Raw genomic sequence first — 22,628 nt, 5'->3', positions numbered from 1 at the left:
ATAAATTAAACATCATCATAGGTATGTAACGTGTGGGAAAAAAATATAAACATAGTATGTGTAGGGTTTGGCACTATCCATGGTTTCAAGCATCCCCTGGGGATCTCGGAATGCATCCTCCACATATAAGAGGAAGGACTATTGTATATCTTATAAAAGAGCTTCTGGCTGACCGCCGACCCAATCCTCTTTGAGAGTAAACCTCAAGTGAGTTATATTGAGAGAAGGGGGTTCTTTTCTAGTGTCTGTAAGTGTTGACATTCTTTGGGCCATTGGTGCTCCTAGGGCAGTCCTGTCCGATCAGCTAGCAAGTATTTATTGGACTGACTCTCATCTGTATATCACTGAGAGGAAAGTTTTCCTTGCCAAGATGAACAGTCTATTTTTTGTCCTTTAGTAAGATGGATAAAAGCTTAACTGCTATCTCCCATTGGAGGAAGCACTTGTCCCTTAAAATTGACTTTATCTTTAAAATGCCTCACGTAATAATCTAAGCTCTAATAAGATACTTGGAGCTGAAAGCATCTGGTGGTAGAATCAAATGTGAAAATTCTTCAGAGGAGCATGGTTTAAGAGTTTCTGTAAATCTGTCTTCCCAAAAGTGGTATTAGAGTCCTTCATTTGTCAGTGGATATTACTGCAAGAAACCTCTAGGCTTAAAAAAGAAGAAGAAGAAGAAGAAGATTGCTCTATTTCAGTCGAAAGGTAGATTTAAGCCCCTCTCCATCCCCCGGTCCCATGTTGAAAACCTGTGCTTGTAAAAGAGGCCTCTGTTGCTTTATGTGTCTGAAACGATGTGTCTGAAAACGAAGGACCTTTACCCAAGCATTTGGGAGTACACTTCTTCTCCTGCTCATTTGCCCTTTGTCCCAGTCCAGTCTCCATAGGAATAAAGTATTGCTCTTGCAAGCTGTCGATAAGACTGGCTGATGACGAGAGATAAGACTTTTCCTTGGACCAAAAGAAGTTGGGGAGGGGGCAAGGGGCAGGCGCTTCTCTCTCCAGCCACCCTACCAGCTGGGGATTCCTGGAGCTTCCAGCGGGGTTCAGGCTCCAGGGACACCTGTTTGTGGCCCCGGGGCCAGCTCCCTCCGTGGTAGCCTCGCGTCTCCCCCCCCCCCCACCCCCTGCCTGGCAGCTCCTGCATTGGCTGATCTACCTGTGAGCTGTATGTGGATCTGTCTTCCGCGGCCAGTGCCGCCAGCACGTACTGTCAAGACAGAGGGAAGCCAAGCGAGGAGTGCAAATGCCGGAGCCTCGAGCGGGAGGTGAGCCGCCTCCCGGAGGAGTTGACTGCGGCTTCCCTTCCTCCTGACACACATGGAGTTTGGTGACGGTGCCCGAGGAACCGCAGACAGACACTTAGGGACTGGATGTGTGCGAGCCGGCTACTGAAGGCAGCACCCGCCTCGCCCGGACCTCCTGCTGGCAGGATGTAAATATACCTGCCGACCGGCCAGCCGGGACCGCCCGCCCCCACCCCCTCCTCCTCCCACCCCTGCCTCGGCTACCCAGCATGAGAGGAACTGAGAAAGCAACAGCCTGCAAGTGACAGCTCCAGCCGGATTCCGTTCGTCTCTGAGCCGAGGTGGGAAGTTGATTGTGCAGCAGCCTCATTGTGCATTCCTTGCATTGGCACCGCTATGTTTGCCTCTATCTGGTATGCCAAGAAGCTGGGTCGCAGGTTCGTGCACAACGCCAGGAAGGCGAAATCAGAGAAGGTATGGAATGAGTGGGGATGAGGATTACCTTTCCGACTTGCCAACTGCCTGCTCTAGACTGCTAGTCTGGGGACAGACGCAGTCTTTATTAGCTTGGGATGAGAACCTGCTTCTCCCTGGGAACGTAGTCCATGCCCCTCACGGAAGGGGTAACTCTTGGAGCTCTGCTACTTGGGGAGGGAGCACCGGGGGTTAAGGGGGATCATCCGCTAATCAGAGTATTAGGTGGAATCATCAATTGATAGAGTGTCTCGACAGAGACTTAATATTGCTTTAAATGGCATAGAGTGAAAGCAGTTGAGCAGCTGCAATATTTGCTTCTTCCAGGAGCTCTCTAGTAAACTTGTTGCTACACAGCATTATTTTTATTACTACAGTGTTTGGTTCTGAAGAGGGCATACTAAATCCTGGAGCCTTTCTCCAGTACTTGTGTCCTAGTGTGTGTCCTAAGAACACGTATTTGGGACTCTCAGCAACGTTGACCAGACTCCACGGGGGTGCTTGGTATCTTTTCAGATCAACCAAGCCATCATTTCAAAAGTGTTTACAATGAGTAAGAATTATATTTATAACTGGGTAGCCATGGCCATTTAGAGAGTGGCTTTGTATTTCTTTTATTCAGCATGACTAGTTGTTTCCTCCTGGAGAACCTCCGTGTAGAATTCCCTCATTAATTATCTTTCTCTAAGAAAATAAAATGGCCTGTAAGTCTTGAGATGCATTGCAAGCTTTCCTCTCTAATTTGTCCTCTGCTTTCAGAGGCACTGACCAAATTGTCATTTTTAGGAAATTTTGTGTTCAATTTGATAGGTGTTGGGGAAACTTCCCTAGAATATAAAATTTTATGAAATTGAGATTTTTTTTTTTTACCATATTTCTTGGAGGATCATTGGTCCAGTCTCCTTTCTGCCTTAAATCTCCTCATGAGATTGACCCATAGGTGGTTTCCCTGGCCTGTGTGTGGCATAGTCCTTCCTCCCAACTGCAAAGATTCCTTCACTTTGACTTGTTATTTGTTCCTTTAGAGTGGAAATGCTGATAACATGGACAAGAATCCAGGGATAAACCTGAGATATGATTGTTTGTAGTGTGAAAAGAGAAATATTATTGGAGTTCTGACTTTAGGGATGTAGATCTTTAGACTGCCCAGATCTGAGGATTGTTATGAATGATGACAGACTTGTTATTTAATGGCACTTGTGGTGGGGGAGGAGGGCAAGGATGGGTAGAATTGATCCCTTTCCTATTCTGTATATCCCAGGTGACAAGATTGCAAATGTTAATTGTCATGTACCAGCAGCATATACATTGAACAGTTGGATTTGGGGGGTTTTGTTTTTTGTTTTGGCTTTTTTTTTTCCTCAAGTGATTTTTAAGGAAACAGACTTGTAAGTAGGTCTCTTATTGGAGCAAATGTTTTGAAAAAGTGCCTTCTTCTTATGAAAATTATAGGTTGTATGTATGAGAGGACTGTCAGGACCACAAATGGCTCTGAGAGCCATGGGGAGATAATGCCTATGCCAAATTAGTATGCAAAGAAAAGTTGAATCTCCCAGTGGCACTTAATTCAGGCTTGGGCCTAAATGTGGAGAACAGCAGTCTGAAAACGCTTTGTATCGAACCTAAAAGGATGGTAATCCAACAAAGTAAGGTGGGCTCCTGCTTCTTGAGAGTGGGGAGAAACTATTAAAGCGCCTGTAATACCTACCTCCCTTTCAGTCTGTGGAGGCTGATGCTTAGGATAGGCAAGACGAAACCAAAGGTGGGGTTATTGGCTTTAAATTATTTATTTCTCTTACTCAGGGAGTAAGGAAATCAACATTGGAGAACTGAAGTTTTGCTCTCTGAGTAATAAAGACTAAAGGAAAATTATTAACTTGAATGACCTTGTGCTAGCTGGGGGAGCTAGGAGGAGTTCATTTTGAATGCCAGGTGATAATAACTAATAGGAAAATAGCATCTTTTTTTTTCAGGGTTTGTAATTCAACAGAGTTCTGGGAATAAATTAAAAGGTGTGTACTGCCTTGAACAACAAAGGCCCTCAGTTGATCCTTGGTGAATGGAAATAGTTTATTTATTCATTATGCCTAATTGTATTATATGCCTTATTTAAACCAACTATTCTGGCTTAATATTTTGTCTAATGAGTTCACTAATAAAGTTTAACTGAGAAGACAGTTAACAAATGATAGTGCAAGCTGAATAAATTCATATAAAGTATTGCTGTAGCATCAGAGATCACATAATTGCAAACACGAAGAGGGATATAAAGTGCTGCTGACTATATGTTGTCATACTTTATTATAAAATGGAGGAAGATGAATAAAATGAGATCATTATTGGGTTTTATTTACAAAGTGACTGGTATATTTAAATGTGAAGCAACTATTGCTAGATTCATAGCATGTTTAGTATTTGGGGGGTATAAATCTGTATCATAGATAGTGATTGTGGGTTTATCTTACTACCCTCTGTAAATTTTGGCTTCTTTTTGCAATAGGTAGCATAGTTTATTTCCTCCTACTCTAATAAAACAACCTGCACCCATCATAGCCCATCAGTCCTATTTTAGCATTCAGGTTTGGTCTGGGAAGTGTATTCCTCAAGGCTGGGGTTAATTGAAAAGCTAATTGGGAATGTGCAAGCCTAAATGCCATCCCTAAACATGCAGTATGCCTTATTCATGGTTGCCTGGTCTACTCTTTTACCTCATTCAATGCCAATAGAATTAAATAGCAGCATGGAATGTAATGATAATAACAAGCACAACAATAATAATGATGACAGCCCTCATCCACACACGTTATACAGCAGGTGCTTTATGCAAACAGTTTTATGTCATCTTCACATCAATCCTATAAGGTCGAAATCATTTTTCTTGAGTCCAAGAAAGAAAAGTAGCTAGCCCAAGGTCACGCTAAGTTAGTAGTAAGTATCAGTGCTGGAATTTGAGCCCAACTTTACCAAGCTATTCCAAAAATGACTCCTTGGGTCTGTAGCATTCTCTTCCATCTGTCATTTACTTGCCTGAATAAGGTTAACTGTGTCTTCTTGTCTTGTCCCCCTCTTTTGATATTAAAATTCAAAAGTCATGAGGTTTACAGAATCAAAGTTACTGATCCTGTACCTCAGGCCCCTTATTTCTGATAAGACTCTACCTAAGCTATCTTGAATAGACAATTGTCTGTCCTGTTATTAAAGACTTTACACTCTTTGTCCTCTTTAGTTGGGTAAGTATAGCAAGCTATCATCCTGGTGCCTATTATTACTTTTAAATCGCTAGTAATTGTCATATCATCATAACCTAAACATTGGCATTTGTACTCATTGCTTCTTCTATTGAAACCAAATGTGTCTTTCATCAAAAGGAACCTAAATGCTTGGCAATTGCAGATGCGCTTTCTTTTTAGAGTGAGTCAAAGATATTAGGTGATTCACATTGTCATTTTTCGAAAAAGAAAAGCAAAAGGCTCTTTGTTATTCTTTCATTAAAAAGACAGTTTGTGCATACCAATAAATTCTTTGAACAAAATTACTTTAAATGTGATAATATGAAATCAAAACTGACTGGCTACAAAAGAGTACCTCCTTTCAGATAATTATTCTCTCTCTCTCTCTCTCTTTTTTTTTTTTTGACCCTATGTAATTAATTCAGACGTTAGTGTCTTACTTTTAAGCATTTTTGTCACATTTCAACCTAAATTACTTAATTTAGTCCATCTCTAGATTGTATTACTCTAAAAGGGCAGCTGAAGAAGCTTTGAAATAAATTGAAATGCAATTTCTGGTGACATAATAATATGCAAGAGTATAAAACCCTTGAAATTGTGAACCATCACTGCCCCATCAGCATTGCTTCTTTCATTTGTTTTTCTTTTTTTTTTTTGTATTTGTTTTTGTTTTAATTGTTAAATTTAACTATTTATGTTTAAGCATATACCCTGAAAAGTGGATACATAATGCATTTAGGAAAGATTGGCATGAGTATCCATCATCTAATAGACACAACTGTGCATGAGCTTAGCAGTGATATATAATCTACAAGTGATGTATGTAACTGAGCCCGAATATCCTGACATGAGGCCATAGTCACCTTTAAGAATTCTTTAAGAACCATCACATTGGTTCTACCTTCCTTTTCATCTAAACCAAACACATTAATTCAATATAGACTAAAATAGAGGATAAATTAGTAATGCATTTGCTGGCAGTATGGACTACATACTACTGAGTGACCCTAGCATAACATGAAAAGAATTGAGCTTAAAGTAAAGACCTGGAAAGAAGGATTTAAATTAGTCCTATTCTTTGCTATCCAGCCTAAAGCCAGTCATTTTGACTCCTCTAGGCCTCAGTTTTCTTATTTGTGAAATGGAAGTAACACCTATGCTTTAGTAGAACCCCCAATGTCCTCAGGATCAATCCAAACCCTTTAACATGGTCTACAAGGCCAATCATGATATGACCTTTGCTTTCCCTTTACCACTAAACCTTGCCCCTCTTCCATGAAACTCTAAATTGAGCATTCCCAACTACTTTTGAATCCCTGAATGTCCCTGCTTTTTCTAGCTTTTAGGATTTTTCTTCTACTTGGCTAGCTAGCAAGCCACAAACTAGCTATATTCCTCACTAATTACACACCAATTTTAAGTGACATTACCATCACTAGGAAACCTTCCCGGCCCCTACCAGCCCAGTATGGATCTTCCATTGGCTCCCACAGCTACTTGTACATTGGCTGTAATCATCTTTCCTTCCCCGTATTCTTCATCAGAATATGGATTCTCTGAATGAAGGACTGTCCCATCTTGTTTCCCTTACTTCAAGGCCTAAAGAATGCCTGGAATATGGTTATCTCTCATATTCTATTTCACTGACTCAAGGTTGTCATCAGTTGCAAGATGCTCCATTATTTCATGTATTATTAAGAAAAAAAAAAGATTTTCAATGGAATTATAACACACTATCAGTTGCAAGATGTATCTTGGTTTCAGAGATGTTCAAATATAAAAATAAAAGTTTATATTTAGAATCAATGAAGTATGGCATAGCTAAAAAAATGAGTAATGAATGGGTTAATTTTGAGGATAAATGAGTTAATATAAATAAAGTATTTAAGGTTACACTTGCTATTAAATCACTTTTATTACAAATCATAACAATACTTGGCATAAGGAAATTTAGTAGATAATCCTAAAATATATCACACATTTTATTCTGTGCTGATGAGACTCCACTGGCATCACGTGTCCTATTCTGGATTTAGGAAGGTAAATAAAAAGAGGGAAAATGGAAATGAAGGTTATAGAAGAAATAAATGAAAAGCAATCAATCTGGGACCATTTAGATTGCAGATCAGAAAACTTACAAAAGCCTTCTGGCCTCACAATATATATTATATGTCTAAACAGCAATGATAGTTAACTTGTACTGAGTTCTTTCTATGAGCTAAGAAATGTGCTAATATGAGGATTTTCTGAGTTAGTTACCATTATGATGTTTTTAGAGCAAAAACACATCACCAGTAGGTGGCTAGAATTAGCCACCATATCTAACTCTAGAGCTCAAGCTCTGAACCAGTAAATGACGCTCTGTATGTACGTTTGTATACCTATAGTACATACAGAGGACTGTATATTATACAATATATGCTGTACGTTATACTGTATATATGACAGATGTTTACAGTGAGCTAGATATCAAGTTAATTTTTCCCCTTAAAAGATAAATATAAATGCAAATACAGAAATTTAGCTTAAGCATAAGAAGCAACAGCCTGATGTTGAAGACTCTCCAATTCTTAGTGAATGATAGAATCTTCCTACATCTATTTTTGCCTCATAGCAGATTGAAAAGTACCCTGACCCTGAGAGAGATGGACAGATTGTCCTCCCAAGTCCCTTTCTTAGAGCCTTCTGAGTCTTTAAGAGCTCATCGGTCATGAGCAGCAGCATGACTCAGCGGCGGTGTCTGCTGGCTGTGGTGACAGGACAGGTGTTTGTCCACGCTGAATGCAGCCCTGCAGTTCTCCCTTGTCACCTGGCAGGTAAATCAAGCAACAAAATGGGCAGTACCACCTGTCTGAAGTCCCAGCACTGCTACCCACCCTGGAACAACACAAAGTGCAGCTGTTAGCAGGACAGAGAGGGAGCCAGAGGGAAAAGACAGGATAAAAGATATGGCTAAAATGAAGGAGAAGAAGGTAGGCTGGGGAGGAAGATAATAGGTCACAAAACCACTGTAAAATTGTTATAATAATAGTACTGCATTGTACAATGACATGCACTTTACATGTATCATCTCATTTAATCCTCCCTACTACTTTCTATGGTAATCTCATTTTAGCTCTAATTTTATAGTTGAAGAAACTGAGGTATAAGATGTTGCAGAATTTTTCCAAAATCATAAATAGTGAAACCAGCATTCAGGGCCAGACCTGGTGGAAATCAGAGCCTGTCACCCTAACCATTCGAGTGTTCTTTAAGTTTTTCTTGGGTTGGATGAGCCATTGATGTAAAGAAGGGATAGACCAGCACAATAGCCATCTTCTGATCTACTTGTGCCTCATCTCTGCTGAATAACTATGTGACTAGAAATAAGATCAGATTTTTCACTGGGGGTCCTCTAGGAACCAGATATCCAGATAATTTACCTTCAGTACAGTTTATAGAACTTTAGTGCATGGGATCCCTGGGTGGCGCAGCGGTTTAGCGCCTGCCTTTGGCCCAGGGCGCGATCCTGGAGATCTGGGATCGAATCCCACGTCAGGCTCCCGGTGCATGGAGCCTGCTTCTCCCTCTGCCTGTGTCTCTGCCTCTCTCTCTCTCACTGTGTGCCTATCATAAATAAATAAAAAAATTAAAAAAAAAGAACTTTAGTGCAGAATGGCTTTTGTTTTGTTTTGTTTTGTTTTGTCTTCAGTATACTGCAGAATGGTATTCCTATGGTGAAGATTGGAAAGGGAAACTCTCCCATCTGAGATGGGAGCTCAACCATGATGATTCTTATAGAGATAAAATTGATAATCAGATAAGGTACAAGTCTTATTTATATATACTATATTTTGGGGGGTTGATAGAAAAAACATTTCACTTTAAATAATGCTTTCAAGTATTCACTCAATTCATCTGAGGTAGTCTTATTTCCCCTAATTATTAAATTATTACCTAGCACGTGGTAGACCCTAAATAAACCCTGGTTGAATGACTGAAGTGGATGGAGAACTCTGAGCTATATGGGAATAAAGATTAGGGGACAGTAGGCCTGTGTGTCAACTACTCTGTCCCAACCGCCTGTGCTACATTGGCTAAATCTCTTAATCTCTGGGTTCTTCATCTGCAATCACATTCCTTTCAATTTTAATACTCTCTGCTCCTAATTATGACTTGCTGTGAGTCATTAAAAGGAAAGATTTTATCTTATTTGTGCTCCTGGCACCTAGAACAGTGCCTCACATTAAGAAAAATTAAGAAAACATATGCCAAATGAATATACACAACAGACCTGGAATGTCTTTAAGTATCAGTAAGAAGAATATAGTGGAAAACCTACCTATTTTCAAAGTGGGAGCAAGATAAGAAACACTTCTTTATTGCCTCTTTTCTTTGAAGGAAGAGGGAATATGAGGCATTGTATAGCTCTGGGGTAAGAGGCTCCGTTTCTCTTTCTTTTCCATTTTCCATGCCACTAATACTAAAATGAAACAAAGAGTAACCAGCAGAATACCAGAGTTCTCTTCAACTACCAACAATGATATGTCAAACTGTGAAATTTTCCAGCTGCTTTGTCCTACATGCCAGATTTCAGGCTTATATTTGAGTATGAATTGTTTGTTTTTTATACCTTCTCAATCTGAAAAGTCAGGTTAGTAGAGAATCCCTACCACACTTGCTATGGACTGAATGGCATCTCCCCACCCCAAATTCATATATTGAAGCCCTAGCCCCCAGTGTGATTATATGTTGAGATGTGGAGATAGGGCTTTTAGAAGATAATTAAGGTTAAATGAGATGGTAATAGGGAGGTCCTAATCTGATAGGATTAGTGTATTTGTAAGAAGAGAAAGATTTCTCTCTTCTCTCTCTCTGGGCCTCTTTTTCTCTCTCTCCCTCCTCTCTTCCCCCCTCTCCCACTCCCTCTCCCTTTCTACCTTTCCCCTCCTCTTCCCTCCTTTTCACCTCTCTCCCCCATGTGAGAGTGAGAAGGAAGCAGTCTGCAAGCCAAGAGGAGAGCTCTCACCAGATATTGAACCCTTCAATAACCTTGACCATGGACTTCTCATTCTCCAGAACTTTGAGGGAATAATATGTTATAATATACCTAGTCTATGGTATTTTGTTATAGCATTTTGAAGAGACTAATATACCACGATGCCATGATGGCCATACATAGTAATGTCCAATGTTTAGTCCCCAGAATTGGGTTATCATTGCTAGGGAAAAATATATAGCCAATTGAATATTCTTTTTCCTCCAAAGCATGTAAGCTCTAATAAGCACAGAGCCTCTGCAGGGTTATAATCCACTACTCTTGTGAAAGAGATAGGAGGAGTTATTAAAATTGGTCATATAGTAGCAAAGGCAGGAAGAAGTCACGGGCAAAGGGAAGGAATGAGCTGGTTTTGAAGGATCACTGTTGTTTTCATATTCTGTTTATTAACCAACAGAGCAACAGAAGTGAATGCTAACTTTTCACCCAGCATATTTGATAAAATAAGAAAGTAAAATAAAACTCCTCAAATACAATTCTTCCCTTTCACACCCACTTGATACTGTAGGTTACTCTGATTTACAAACAGAAATTTTTTGCTTTCTATACTGTGCACTCCACATTTCTTCAACACTGACTGTGGGAGAAAGTTGGTACTATGAGGAGGGCATCCAATTTTTCACCATTGTTTGCAGCAAGATATGATGAAAGGAGAATTGTCTGAGGCAGAAGTCAGTGACATTGGTGTCACTTTCACAGAAGTATCGAACTATGATACAGTTTGACATGAGAAATTTTGGTGACTCTCTAGCACAGAAAAAGTGGAAACTAATGTGCTGAGCGAGAGAAAAAAATATGTTGGTTGTGGGGGACTTGGAGGAGGTTGTTGGTTGGAATAATATAAGAGAATAAGAAAAATATTTTTTTTCTTCTTTCCTGAACATCATTCTGGCCTAGGACTTATTTTCATGTCATTATTTCTTAAGCTCCTTGGATAAATCCTTTGTCACATTTATTGACCTCTTTTCTTTATACATTTTGTAAATGTTCTTGTTGTCACACCCAAAAACAACAATATGACAGTGGAAGAGTACAGCCTTGAGTTCAAATTTGACTCAACATCTTACAGGTTGGGTGACCTTGAGCAAACAACTGCATCTCCTTAATTATTAATGTTCTCATATATTTAAAATCATGATAACCATCCTTGCATGTTTTTTTGATTCAATTAAAAACTTCATGTAAAGCATCTGGTTCATTGTAAAACATTTAATATTTCCTTCTTTCCTCCTTCCTCCTCTCCTTTCCTTCAGTCTATTCATTTTTTTAAGATTTATTTATTTATTTATTTATTTATTTATTTATTTATTTATGATAAACAGAAAGAAAGAGAGAGAGGCAGAGACACAGGAGGAGGGAGAAGCAGGCTCCATGCCAGGAGCCCAACGTGGGACTCGATCCTGGGACTCCAGGATCGTGCCCTGGGCCAAAGGCAGGCACTAAACCGCTGAGCCACCCAGGGATCCCCCAGTCCATTCATTTTCATACTCTGCATCATTCCAGAAGGGATGCAAAGCAGCTTTTGGTAACTCCTTCATTAGTGATACCTCTTACTCTACTACTCCCTCGGGCTTCAGAATGGACTTACCCTCCCATCCTAGTTTTATAGAGTGAGGAGTTGTGTGATTATATCCCTGCCACTTGTTAGAGGAAAATAATTATTAAGGAAAGCATCTTAACAAGTGAAAATTGTCAGTACACTGACTAAGGGTGAATTCTAGGTTTTTGTTTCCTTTTTAATAAATAAATCCTAGATCATTCATATAAAAAGTCTAACCCCCACCCTGCCCTGTCTCCTACCTTTCTCATACCTCCCCTCTCTCGAAACATACCATGCAATTTTCTTTTTTTTTTTTTTTTTTTTTACCATGCAATTTTCAAGAGAATGATTCCGTGTGTTTGGTGAATGCCAGTCAAGGCACATTACTTATTTGAAGTGAAGTGTTATGTGCTGAATGACTCAAGATGTTCATATCCCAGCTGGTGAATATATCACATCACCTTTGTAGCTTTATTTCAGGTCTTGGAGAAAAGGGAGAGGGCAAGCTCCATATATTGTATATCAGAACCAGAAGGAACCTTCCATTTACAAATGTTGATAGAAATGTTAATGAAGACTTATCAAAAGTCATTATGATGAGCCAGTCACTGTTCTAAGGTTTTACATGTTCTAACTCAGCTAATCCTCACAATAATCCTATGTGCTACATATTGTGATGTCCTCGTTTTTACAGATGAGGTACATAGATGTCAATTAATGTGCCCAGAGATGCACAATTAGTGTTAGTTTTAGGGGCAGGATTATAATTATTAATTATCTTCACTAATCTGTTTCTATTTTCTGTTTTCATTCCGTAAGTAATACTTTTCATTGTTATCACCATTTTTAATGTTCCCTTGCCACCTAGATCTGAATCCACATTCTTAACTACCCTGCTGCATTATTGCCCATGTCTTTCAAGTAAGCAAACTGAGCATGCAGGAAACATGAGGATTGGGAAATTTCATGCCCAGTGCAGTTGGCAGTCAAACTTTTGGGACTTGAACTCAGATCTTCCAAATACCAGGCCATCCCTTCTTCTGGCCAGAAGTGACTCCACACACCATTGAGATGGATGCCCCCACATTTATTTCCTATGATCAGATCTCAAGGAATTTTAAGTATTATCCTTTTAGTCTGAAATAAACAGCAACTGATAGGTTCCTCCATTTCACCAAAAGTATTACTGGCTGTATTCATGTTGTTGGATAGTGGTTTTCATAAACTATGATGATATTTTCAGTAAATAATTGATCCAAATTCACTGTGACTTCTGAGCCCTGCTTGCATCAAAAAAAAAAAAGTTATCCAACAGGATGGCATTTGGAAAACAATTCCACACCAGTGGTTGCATTAATTGCTACTTTGAATGTTCCTGCTGTGAAATGAATGGAGCCACTTTGGATCTATTTCTTAGAAATAACCATCTTTATTACCTCTGCTCTAGGATGCACAGTTTTGAGATTTTTAGAGGCAAATATCTTCACTAATCTGTTTCTATTTTCTGTTTTCATTCCGTAAGTAATACTTTTCATTGTTATCACCATTTTTAATGTTCTCAGATTTAATTTATGGAGGGCATAGGATGTTATAGGACATTTTTGCCTCTTGCTCTCTCAGCATATAACATTCGGTTAACTCCCCAAGTGTAACATTTTGAATATCATGTTTAATTCAAATATGATCCATTATTTTATTAAAGTTTTTTCCTCTTTGCGTATCTCTAGAATCTGTATGAGCTTTATGGAAATAGGCTATGTGATACACAAATAAAAATTTCTTTTAGTATCAGTCATTTCTCCAGCATTTTAAGAAGAAAATCAGGATGAAATGTAGCATCATGAAATGGTGTTTTCTGGCAGTTATGAACTATGCTATGCCTTTTAGAAAACAAATTTAAATACATTTCAGATTAACTTATGTTTTTGTCTCCTAGTTTCTTACAATTCACCTGTCTGGTTGTCTTGAACAGTTTCAAAATCATATTTTTTCCATGTTTCCAGGTTGACCTCAGGCTGGCCATAGGAAAATAAAATTCAAGAAAATAAATGAGTTAGCTATGGTCTCTTAAGTCAATTAAGAATTTAACAAATGTTTATTTGCCCCTTGGTAGGGAACAAAGACTCATTTGCACATTACTGCTGCTGCTACTACTACCACTACTACTGTGCTAAGATTTATAAAGGCAGAATGATTAAGCCATGGTCCCTATGCTGAGGAAGTTCAGGTATAGATTCAGAAGAAAAGAATATATACAATTTAAGCAAACTCTTAAATGTGCTTTAGCAGTATAAGCAACACTTTTATTTCTTCTGCTTTTCCAGAGCCTCTGGTTGTTTTTTTTTTTTTTTCCTGAATCTTATCATTCTAGAGCTGTGGGATCATGCCTGATTGCAAACCACCTGGCATATCTCTCATACACAGAGCCGCACTCTCCAAGTTTAGAATAAAACACACCTGGTCTAACTATGCTCTTAGGTAGCACATGTGGATATGCATAGTGTTCTTATAAGGAAAAAAATGCTTTAAACTAAATTAACCTTTCTTACTTTTAACACCTCTATTAAGATATATCAAGACAAAAGGGTGGAGTATTTCAGAACACTATTTCTGAATCCAGTGTTTATGGGTTCAAATCCCAGCTCTGCTACTTAACTAACTGTGGGACTTTGAGCAAATTACTGAAACTTTCTGGGCTTCAGTTTCTTCATCCAGAAAATGAGAATAACAGTACTTCTCTTGTAGAATTGTTATGAGGACTGAATGAAGAGATATTACAGGCATTATCTAAGAGTTTTTAAATAAATACTGTGAAACAGGTCATTTAAAGGAAGGAGATTTGGAGGTGAGTCTGGTTGCACGAAACCTCTCAAATGAATGGCCAGTTCTTCCATCTCATACTCTGATTATGATTTTGACTTATAATAGGACTACTTTGAACTGCCTCATAATCATGTGCTCCACAATGTTGGCATGAATGGGCATGCAAATCTCGGCCTCCATATAGCAATCCTGAGCTTTACTGAAGGTGTTTTGAGAAGGTGGCTGTGAGCTCCAGCCCTGATTTAAGCCATTGCTCTCGCCAGAGATGCTGGGATTACTGCCATGTGGTTGTTGAGTCATTAATTTGAAAAGCATCTACCCAAGAGTGTCTGCCTTGATATCTACCCAAGAGAACATCCTCTGAAGAGGTAGGGCAAGGGCCTCTAATTAGTATAATGAACTTCTGTCTTCCCAAAGTACCAGCTCTGCTTTTGGAAAGGAATCAATATTCATCATCACTATTTGTTGCTCGGAGATACAGATATGTCCATGTGTTTCTGTGCTCTTAGGGACTGTTCAATGGATGTGAGAACATTCAAATACCAGAAGATGGCTTACTTTTGCACTTTTAATTAACATTCTATGTTCTAGAATGTGTATTACCTCTTTTCCATATCATACCTATTTATAATTTATACAGTTTAACCACTGCTTGAGCAAATAGCTTTTCTTTCTGAAATAGAACTATTTTGTTTCCTTTAAAGAAAATAGCCATTAACTTTGAGTAATTGGCAGAAAAAAATCTCAACAGTCCATAAGTTTATTCATTTGGAAGGTGCCTTACAATATGCTAGGAAGCTGAGGTATGATGGTGGCCTATTCAGTCCTCAAGGAATATATTGTGTAGTGGATAAGGGAAACATTAATCAAACCTAAATATAGTCTAATTGTGATAATATAAAAATAACTAAATTTGCCATTTTAGTCATTTTTCTTTTAGGTTTACGAAGAGTGGCATTAAATACATTTACAGTGTTATGCAACTATCACCACTATCCATTTCCAGAACTTTTTAACATCCCAAACAGAAACTCTATACCCATATGAATACAGTCTTAGTGTAAAAACGTTCAAATTTCCCCTTCTGATCTTCCTAAAAAAAAAAAAAACAAAAACAAAAAACTACTGATTAAATTACAGTAGTTCCATCTACCTGTTAAAGCTATTTTAAGAATGTTTCAGAAATAGTTACAAATGCCTGAACTTCCATTATTTATTTGAGAAGATTTCATAATGTCCCAAGTAATGATGTTAAGCATTTTGCTCAAGTAATGCAATTTAATTTTGGCTGCGTACCTTTAGTTTTACTAAGATTTGTAATTAAATATTTAGTTATGTGGTAAATTAGCCATGGCATGTGATCATTGGAAAGTAGGTACTCCATTTACTGAACCATAAATGTTTTACAAGGTATTGTAATGTAACTAGTAAATTAATAATGACAATTTGGGTTTAGGCTAATTAAAATATTCCTTAGCATTTATTAATTTGAGGGTCTAAAGGAAAACAACTTTGATAGTGCTAATAGCTATTGCAATGGTTTAGCTGCACCACCAAGGATAAAATTGGGAAAGTAGAATATATGTAACCAATTATAAAAAGTCTGTTTCCAATCATCTCCTCCATGAAATTTTATTGGCAAATCTCAACAAGGCTTAAATATTCATTGAAGAGAGAAACCTTGTCATCAACTTCATATCTTTATTCATTAGTCAAAACATTTTTTATGAGAATTGACACATCTGCAATAGCAAACCATCAGTAACAAGTGCCCAGAATTGAGCTAAATCTGTTGAAACAACATAATACAATACAAAGAATTCAGTTCATAATCAAAGATTATTATGGCCGGAAGCTATATATATATATTACATATATATTTGTTTATATATATTATATATATAACAACAATAATAGCTGATTATAATGTGAAATATGTAACAAAACCCTTTTAAAGATTAAGAAATTGCCCAGAAATACTTGGTTTCATAGATCCAGTATTTAGCTTTGTAATGTTAGCTCATTTATAACCTAGGTCTTTGTTTCATATAATGGAAACTACATATAAGGGAAATGTGAAAAACATGTCAAGGAAGATATATCTATGTATAGTCACTCAATCTTTAGTTTATTTGGAAAAACAATGTGGTTTGGTTGAGGAAGCATCAGCTTTAGACCCCGAAGGATTTGCACTTGAATCTACTTTGCCTTTTACTGGCTGGCAAAGTTATTTCACTTCTTTGGGACTCAGTTTTTCCATTGGCAAAATAGGGCTTAAGGTGATAAATTGCTAGCATAGCAGTGCTATAGACAGGAGGTGTTCAAAAGTCAATTCATTTTTTTCACTCAAAGAACTAACAATTGGAATTCCTAATATATTCTCTGTTAAAGATATAATACTAAAAATAGACATAGTCTATCCAAGTATCCTCCTCAACTTCTCTGAAGAATTCAGGCCAGTGAGATAGAGTGCTGTGTAAGTAGACTACCATGTAGCATGACAATTCAAATTTATTCATCCAAGTTGTATAATAATAGAAGTACTATAGATTCAACTCTGGAGCTATAAAGGGAGAAGAGGAGAGGAAGAAGTGGGGCCAGAAGGAGCTCAGAGAAGGAATGGTGTTTGGGAAGAGTCTAACAGGTCGAGGAGTTTGCCAAGCAGACAGGGTGAGGGAGGTCATTCTGAACAAAGAAAGCAGCTTGAGCAAAGCACAGATTCCTCAAAGAGCATGGCCTTTTCATATAACAGCAGGAGGTTCATCATGGCCTGAGCATAGAGTGCACATGGAGGAGTGGGAAGAAGTGACTTTGGAAAGGCTGATCGGGGCCAGACAGATGGTGAAAGGCTTCGTTTGCTATCTAAGAAGTTTGAATTTTATTTGGTGGGAGATGAAGCATCAATGTCACTGAAGGTTTTAAGGAGAGAGGGAAAAAAAGAAAGGAGAGAGGGCGAAAGGGAGGAAGAGAGAGACAGAGGGAGAGGGGCATGTTTTACGTTAGATTCAGAGTCAAGGAAAACTGATCTGGTGGCAATATGGAGAATATATGAAGAGATGAGCAAGAGGTGAAGAGATACTTCAGGAGACCTTATGGCACTCTCAAATTCAGTGTGCATCAAGATCACGTGGAGGGTTTATTAAAAACACAGATTGCTGAGCTCTGTTCTCAGAGTTTTGGATTCAGTAGGGCTGAAATGAGAAACAAGAATTTTCATTAACAATTCACCAGGAGCTTCTGCTCCTGGACCGTTTCCCGAACCACTGCCATGGAAGACGATAAGGGGCTCACCAGGGCCTGTACTGGAGGCATTGAGATAGACGTGGTGAATGCAATCCCATTGTGAGGGCCGCATTGATTAGCAGTACCCTTGTGATACATTTTTCCCTGCTGAGATTTTGCTGGGATAATATTTCTATGCCTGGAGCACTTGATATTGCTGGAGGCTATTAGGTGAATTAACGTGCGCCAGCTGTTGCCTACCAGGTCGGAGTGGGTCAGAATGACCTGTGGCCTTCAATGAATGTTAATACCAGAAACTACCCTGAGAATTTCCTAACTCAGATTCCTTTGTTCTAGTTGTTGTTAAATGAAGAAATCAATTCAGATTGCAGAGAAAAAAGAGACTTGCCCCAAGTCACAGGGCTGCTTAGTGTGGGGAGATTGGTCTCTGAGGTAAGGTGCTACTGAACTGCCTTGCAGACCCATCCATCTGCATTCCCTGGGCTTCAGCAATGGTCCAAGGGAAACAAACCTGGCTGCTCTTGAGCTCTTTTACTGTCTCATTATTTTACAAAGTAAGCACAGACTTTACTAAGAAGATTTATGTAATCTTCTCTTTTGGTTGGACGAGATTTTTCTCTGGTTTTTGTTTATTGGTGTTCCTGTTTGTTTTTAAGCCTAACATGATCTAATTACCTTTCATTGTAACCAGGGTTCCTTTTTTCATGTAGTCCTATTGTTCTAGTGAAATGGGCTTCATCTGCTGAGCGTAGGAAAAAGGTTTTAATTGACATAATTAACTCTGGGGTGGTTACCTCGGATTTAAAAGAGGCAGTTGATTCTTCCAGAATGTGAGGGTATTGCCTGATAGAGCCAAGCATACTGTGTGTAATAATAAAGGTGGTTTGGGAAGAATTTTGTGCTCTTAATTAGGAATGAGATGAGGTAGCCTTCTGTCGGCAGGAGGCTCAGGACACAGGCCTGTAATTGCAATGAGTATAATGGGATTACCTCACACTTGAGACATTGCTCTCCCTAAAGGGGGCACAGAGCCATCCCTGCAAACCTACACTGGTGTGACTTGGGGGTGTTGTTGTAGTGGGATGTTTTGAAGAGAAAATTGATTGTGTAATTTGAAGGATTCTTTTTCTTCCTCCTTTCGGTGTGCATGTGTGTGTTCATAGTGGAGAAGAAGAACATAAAAATATTTGCATTCCTCAATTATTGTGCTTCTAATGGAAGGGCTTTTGAGGGTTGTCTTGTCTACAAGACAGTATGTTCAGGATGCTCTAAATGATGTCCGGAATAAATATATTGTACTTCAGTAAGCGCTTGGTGTGATTGCCTAATATTGCAGCTCATAAATGTTTACTAAGATAAAATATTATTACATTAGTCTGTGTAAATTTCTCCCAGGTATAGGAATAGATATTGAGCAGATATTATTAAATGCAATGAGTGTTTGGAAAGCATATATAGAATTTTAAATGCATTTTAATTTCAAAGGAAGGGCAGGTTTGAGTTAATTAAGCCCCAGGGACCTTATAAAAGCCACCAAATTAAGTCATCTCTCTCTCTCTCCTTCTCTCCCTCTCCCCCCATCCTTTCCCTCTTTCTCTGCCTCTGTCTCCTGTCTCATTCTTTTCTCTTCTCTCTCATCTGTTCATAAAACTTTGAGTACACGTTTACCGAGAAATGTGTAACGCACTGTTTACGAGGACCAATAAGAACAAAGAGTTTACATTTTAATATGAGAGAGAGGCAGGCAAGTCACTAATCACAAAGCGGTTTGTATCACCAAGTAAAATCCAAGAGTTTTGGATACATGAAAGAAGGAACGAATAATTCCAGCCTGGGAATAGAGAACACTTCTTGGAGAATATTGAAAATGAGGTGATCGTAAAAGACAAGAAGGATTTTAATAGGCAGAGGTGGGTAGGATGGCCTTCCAGGGTGAGTAAAAAAACAGAGAAAGCAAAGGAACAAGATCATTTTGGGGGAACTGAGTCTATTTATTCTGACTGGTAAATAGAGTGTAAGAAAGAGATGTCAAGAGTTGCATCTGGAAAGGAAGGATTGGGTTAGATTGGAGAAAGCCCTGCATATTATGGTAAGGACCCATTATCTTACTCCATCTTAGAAGGTAGACACGAAGTGGCACACAATTCAAAAAGCCCTCGGGTGAGGTAGTACAGTATAAGAATGGTTAAAAGCACCGACTCCATCAAGGTTTCACACTCAGGCTTTTGTGTATTGTTTGAGTTTGAGGAAGTTATTTGACGTCTCTGTGCTTTGGTTCCCCCATCTCTAAAAATAATGATACTTCCTTCATTGGTTTTATAAGGGCCAAACTAATAATATATGTAAAGCCCTTAACATAGTACTCAGTGATTGTTCTGGATGAGTACTGGTGCTCTTTTTCTCTTTTCCTCTGTTTCTTAAGCCAAAAGAATTTTAAGCCCCTATGTGTTCATAGAATTAGAAAATAATACACATTTTATTCAGGTTATTTTGGGCTTTATTTGTGCTGGGTCTTATGGAAAACACTGGTAACAGAAAGATGAATGAAAGGGTGCTTGGGTGGTATAGTCAGTTAAGTGCCCAAGTCTTGGTTTTGGCTCAGGTCATGATCTCAGGGTCCTGGGATGGAGCCTCACATGGGGGCCTGAGTAGGGAGCTTGGGATTCTCTTTCTCTCTCTCTCTCTCTCTTTCTAAAATCAATTAATCTTAAAAAAATAAAGATGAATGACAGCCCACCATGTAAATAAGAGATTGCACTACCACAAGGTACTGGTATGATGCAACATCTGTTATAACGTGTTGTTGAAGTATGAATGATTCCACACATTCAAAGAGCTTTTGTCATTCACCTTGCCTTATGATGCAGTTTCATAAAGTTAGGCATTAAGTTTGTCCCTTCACTTAGCATGTTAACAGACAACAAGGAATTTATATTTCATTGTAAACCAAGGGTTTACATCAGGGTTGAGTGATACCCTAAGTGTGTTAGTGGGATGAGCCTCAGAAAATAGGAAGTCCATTACCAGATGATATAGACTAAAGAAGAAACTCAGCTTTATGAGTTTCATCTAGGAAGACTTCCTGAAGAAGGTGGGATTCTAATACTCTTTGAAAGCCTGAAAAACAATATATTGAAAATAAGATGAGAAAGAAGCATGTCATGACCTTATGGATCCTCCATCTTTTAAAGAAGGCAGAGGGAGCCATAGAGAGAAAGAAATGAAGCAGCGAGGGGAGGCTATGAGAGTATATCCTGAAGACATCCTTTAAAAAAGCAGAGTAGGTAGAGAACAGGGCATGTGTAGAGTTGGGTTGTGTGTGTGTGGAATTCTAGTAAATGGCTTTAGAGTCAGAGGAAGTAATGGAGAATCTGGATTTTCAAACTGACTTGGAAGGCAAATACATAATTCTCCTGAAGAGGGGGAAGGAGGGATGATGATGGGCTATCTTTGGTAAGTAGGGCTGTGCTAGTTCAAGGAAGAGAGGGACTTTTGGCACAAGGGAAAAAAGACAAGGACACTAGCTTGTGTGTACCAGACATGATCATGATGCTGGATACTGTCTGTTTTTTGTCTCATTCCATGCTCCCATTAATTCTGTGGGGGCAGATGTCATTATTCCTATTTAATAAGAAGGAAAATGGAGTTCCAAATAAGACGACTCTCTCAAGATTATAAAGTCAGTAAGTGAATTAAGGAATCCAAGCAAAGTGGTCATAATCAGAAAGTTTAAATTCATTGTTTCCACTAAACCACAGCATAACTTTCACCCATTCACTCATTCAGCCACTAACCAATGAGCCATTGCTTGTGGGCAGGACAGTGTCACTGAATTCCTTCTTACTCTATACCTACTTGCTGTCTAATCTTGGAAGACTTTTCTTTATTTTCTAAACTGTTAATAGGTTTTTAAGAGGATTAAATTCTGTAATATTTCCAAAGACACCAGTTCTGACACACAGTGGCTACTCAATTAGTGTCGGTTGAATCTAAATTCATATTTCAATAATTGCTAAGTAAATACAAGCTATTCTTAACTATTTCCCAGGGAAACACAAGGATCGGTATTTGACATCATTTTATTAGTTTCTCTAAGTTATTTCTGTTTATGTGCAATATTATGATGATGAATATATTAACACTAAGTAGTGTTAGTAATGATAACAGTAACTTTTTATTGAGCACATACCATGTGCCATGACCTGTGTTAAGATAATGCATTATATTCTTTCATTTAGTCTTCAGCCAAAGTGCATGAACTAGAACTATTCCTATATCCGTTTTATGCATGTGGAAACTCAGACTTCAGAAGGTAAAATGACTTTGTCAAGATTGCATAGCCTATAAATGGCAGCTCAGGATCTTAAATTGCAGGATGTCTACCACAAACCACATGCTCTTAATCATTAGACATACTCTATTTAAAAGAGTATGTCTCTTTAGTTAGAGTTCTCAGCAGTTCAGGCCATCCTAGCTCTCAGCTATTCTGGATTAGAAAATGTTTACTCTAATTCATGCTCTTTGAGGTTGGGATACTACTGTTCTAAATGCCTTTATTTAAGGGAGACAGTTCCATTCTCTTCCTTAAGTAGAAAAAAATGATTTTCCTGCATATGCATAGACATCCCACAGCATATATCTACTGAAATGCTGATTTGGTTGGACAGAAAATGTGAGAACCAATTTCTTCTTGGTTGGGGAACATTTTTCTTAATAGCATTCAATGCTAGGGTCTCTCTCTTTCTCTCTCTCTGTCTCTCTCTGTCTCTCTGTCTCTCTGTCTCTCTTTCGCTAAGCCATCCAGAAGTGATGATAGTTGGGTTGATTTTCGACATGTATCTTGGAAAGACTAAAATAGAACAAAGGGGAATGAAATGGGATAAAAAAAAAAGATGGGATATTGGATTGGTGTCAAGGGGCTAGGGTAAAAATATTAAAAAGTGGAGAAGGGCGGTAGTATGAAGCTTTTGAAGTTTCAGTTTACACATTTACAATTTGAGATTTGAGAAGAAAAGGGAAAGAAATGGAAGGGA

The 22,628-nt window shown here is 38.4% G+C and overlaps 1 protein-coding gene across 21 annotated transcripts in view; it reads left to right on the top strand.

Annotated features, from left to right (window-relative positions):
* The window catches only part of DLG2 (discs large MAGUK scaffold protein 2), a 1,979,996-nt gene that overhangs the window by 1,085,473 nt on the left and 871,895 nt on the right, over positions 1–22,628 (top strand). Inside the window, exon 1 of one of the 21 annotated variants that reach the window (XM_077867274.1) lies at positions 1,513–1,721. The exons of 19 other annotated variants lie outside the window; for them this stretch is intronic. In XM_077867274.1, the coding sequence (XP_077723400.1) occupies positions 1,644–1,721 (78 nt within the window). In that variant the 5' untranslated portion in view covers positions 1,513–1,643. Of the gene's footprint in view, positions 1–1,512; positions 1,722–22,628 lie in introns of those variants that run through there. One more of the 21 variants, XM_077867280.1, reaches the window with a different exon arrangement.

This window comes from Canis aureus, chromosome 23, assembly GCF_053574225.1.
Source record: "Canis aureus isolate CA01 chromosome 23, VMU_Caureus_v.1.0, whole genome shotgun sequence".
NCBI lineage: Eukaryota > Metazoa > Chordata > Mammalia > Carnivora > Canidae > Canis > Canis aureus.
Note: the sequence above shows the minus strand (reverse complement) of the source record. Positions and strands in the feature narration are given on the sequence as shown.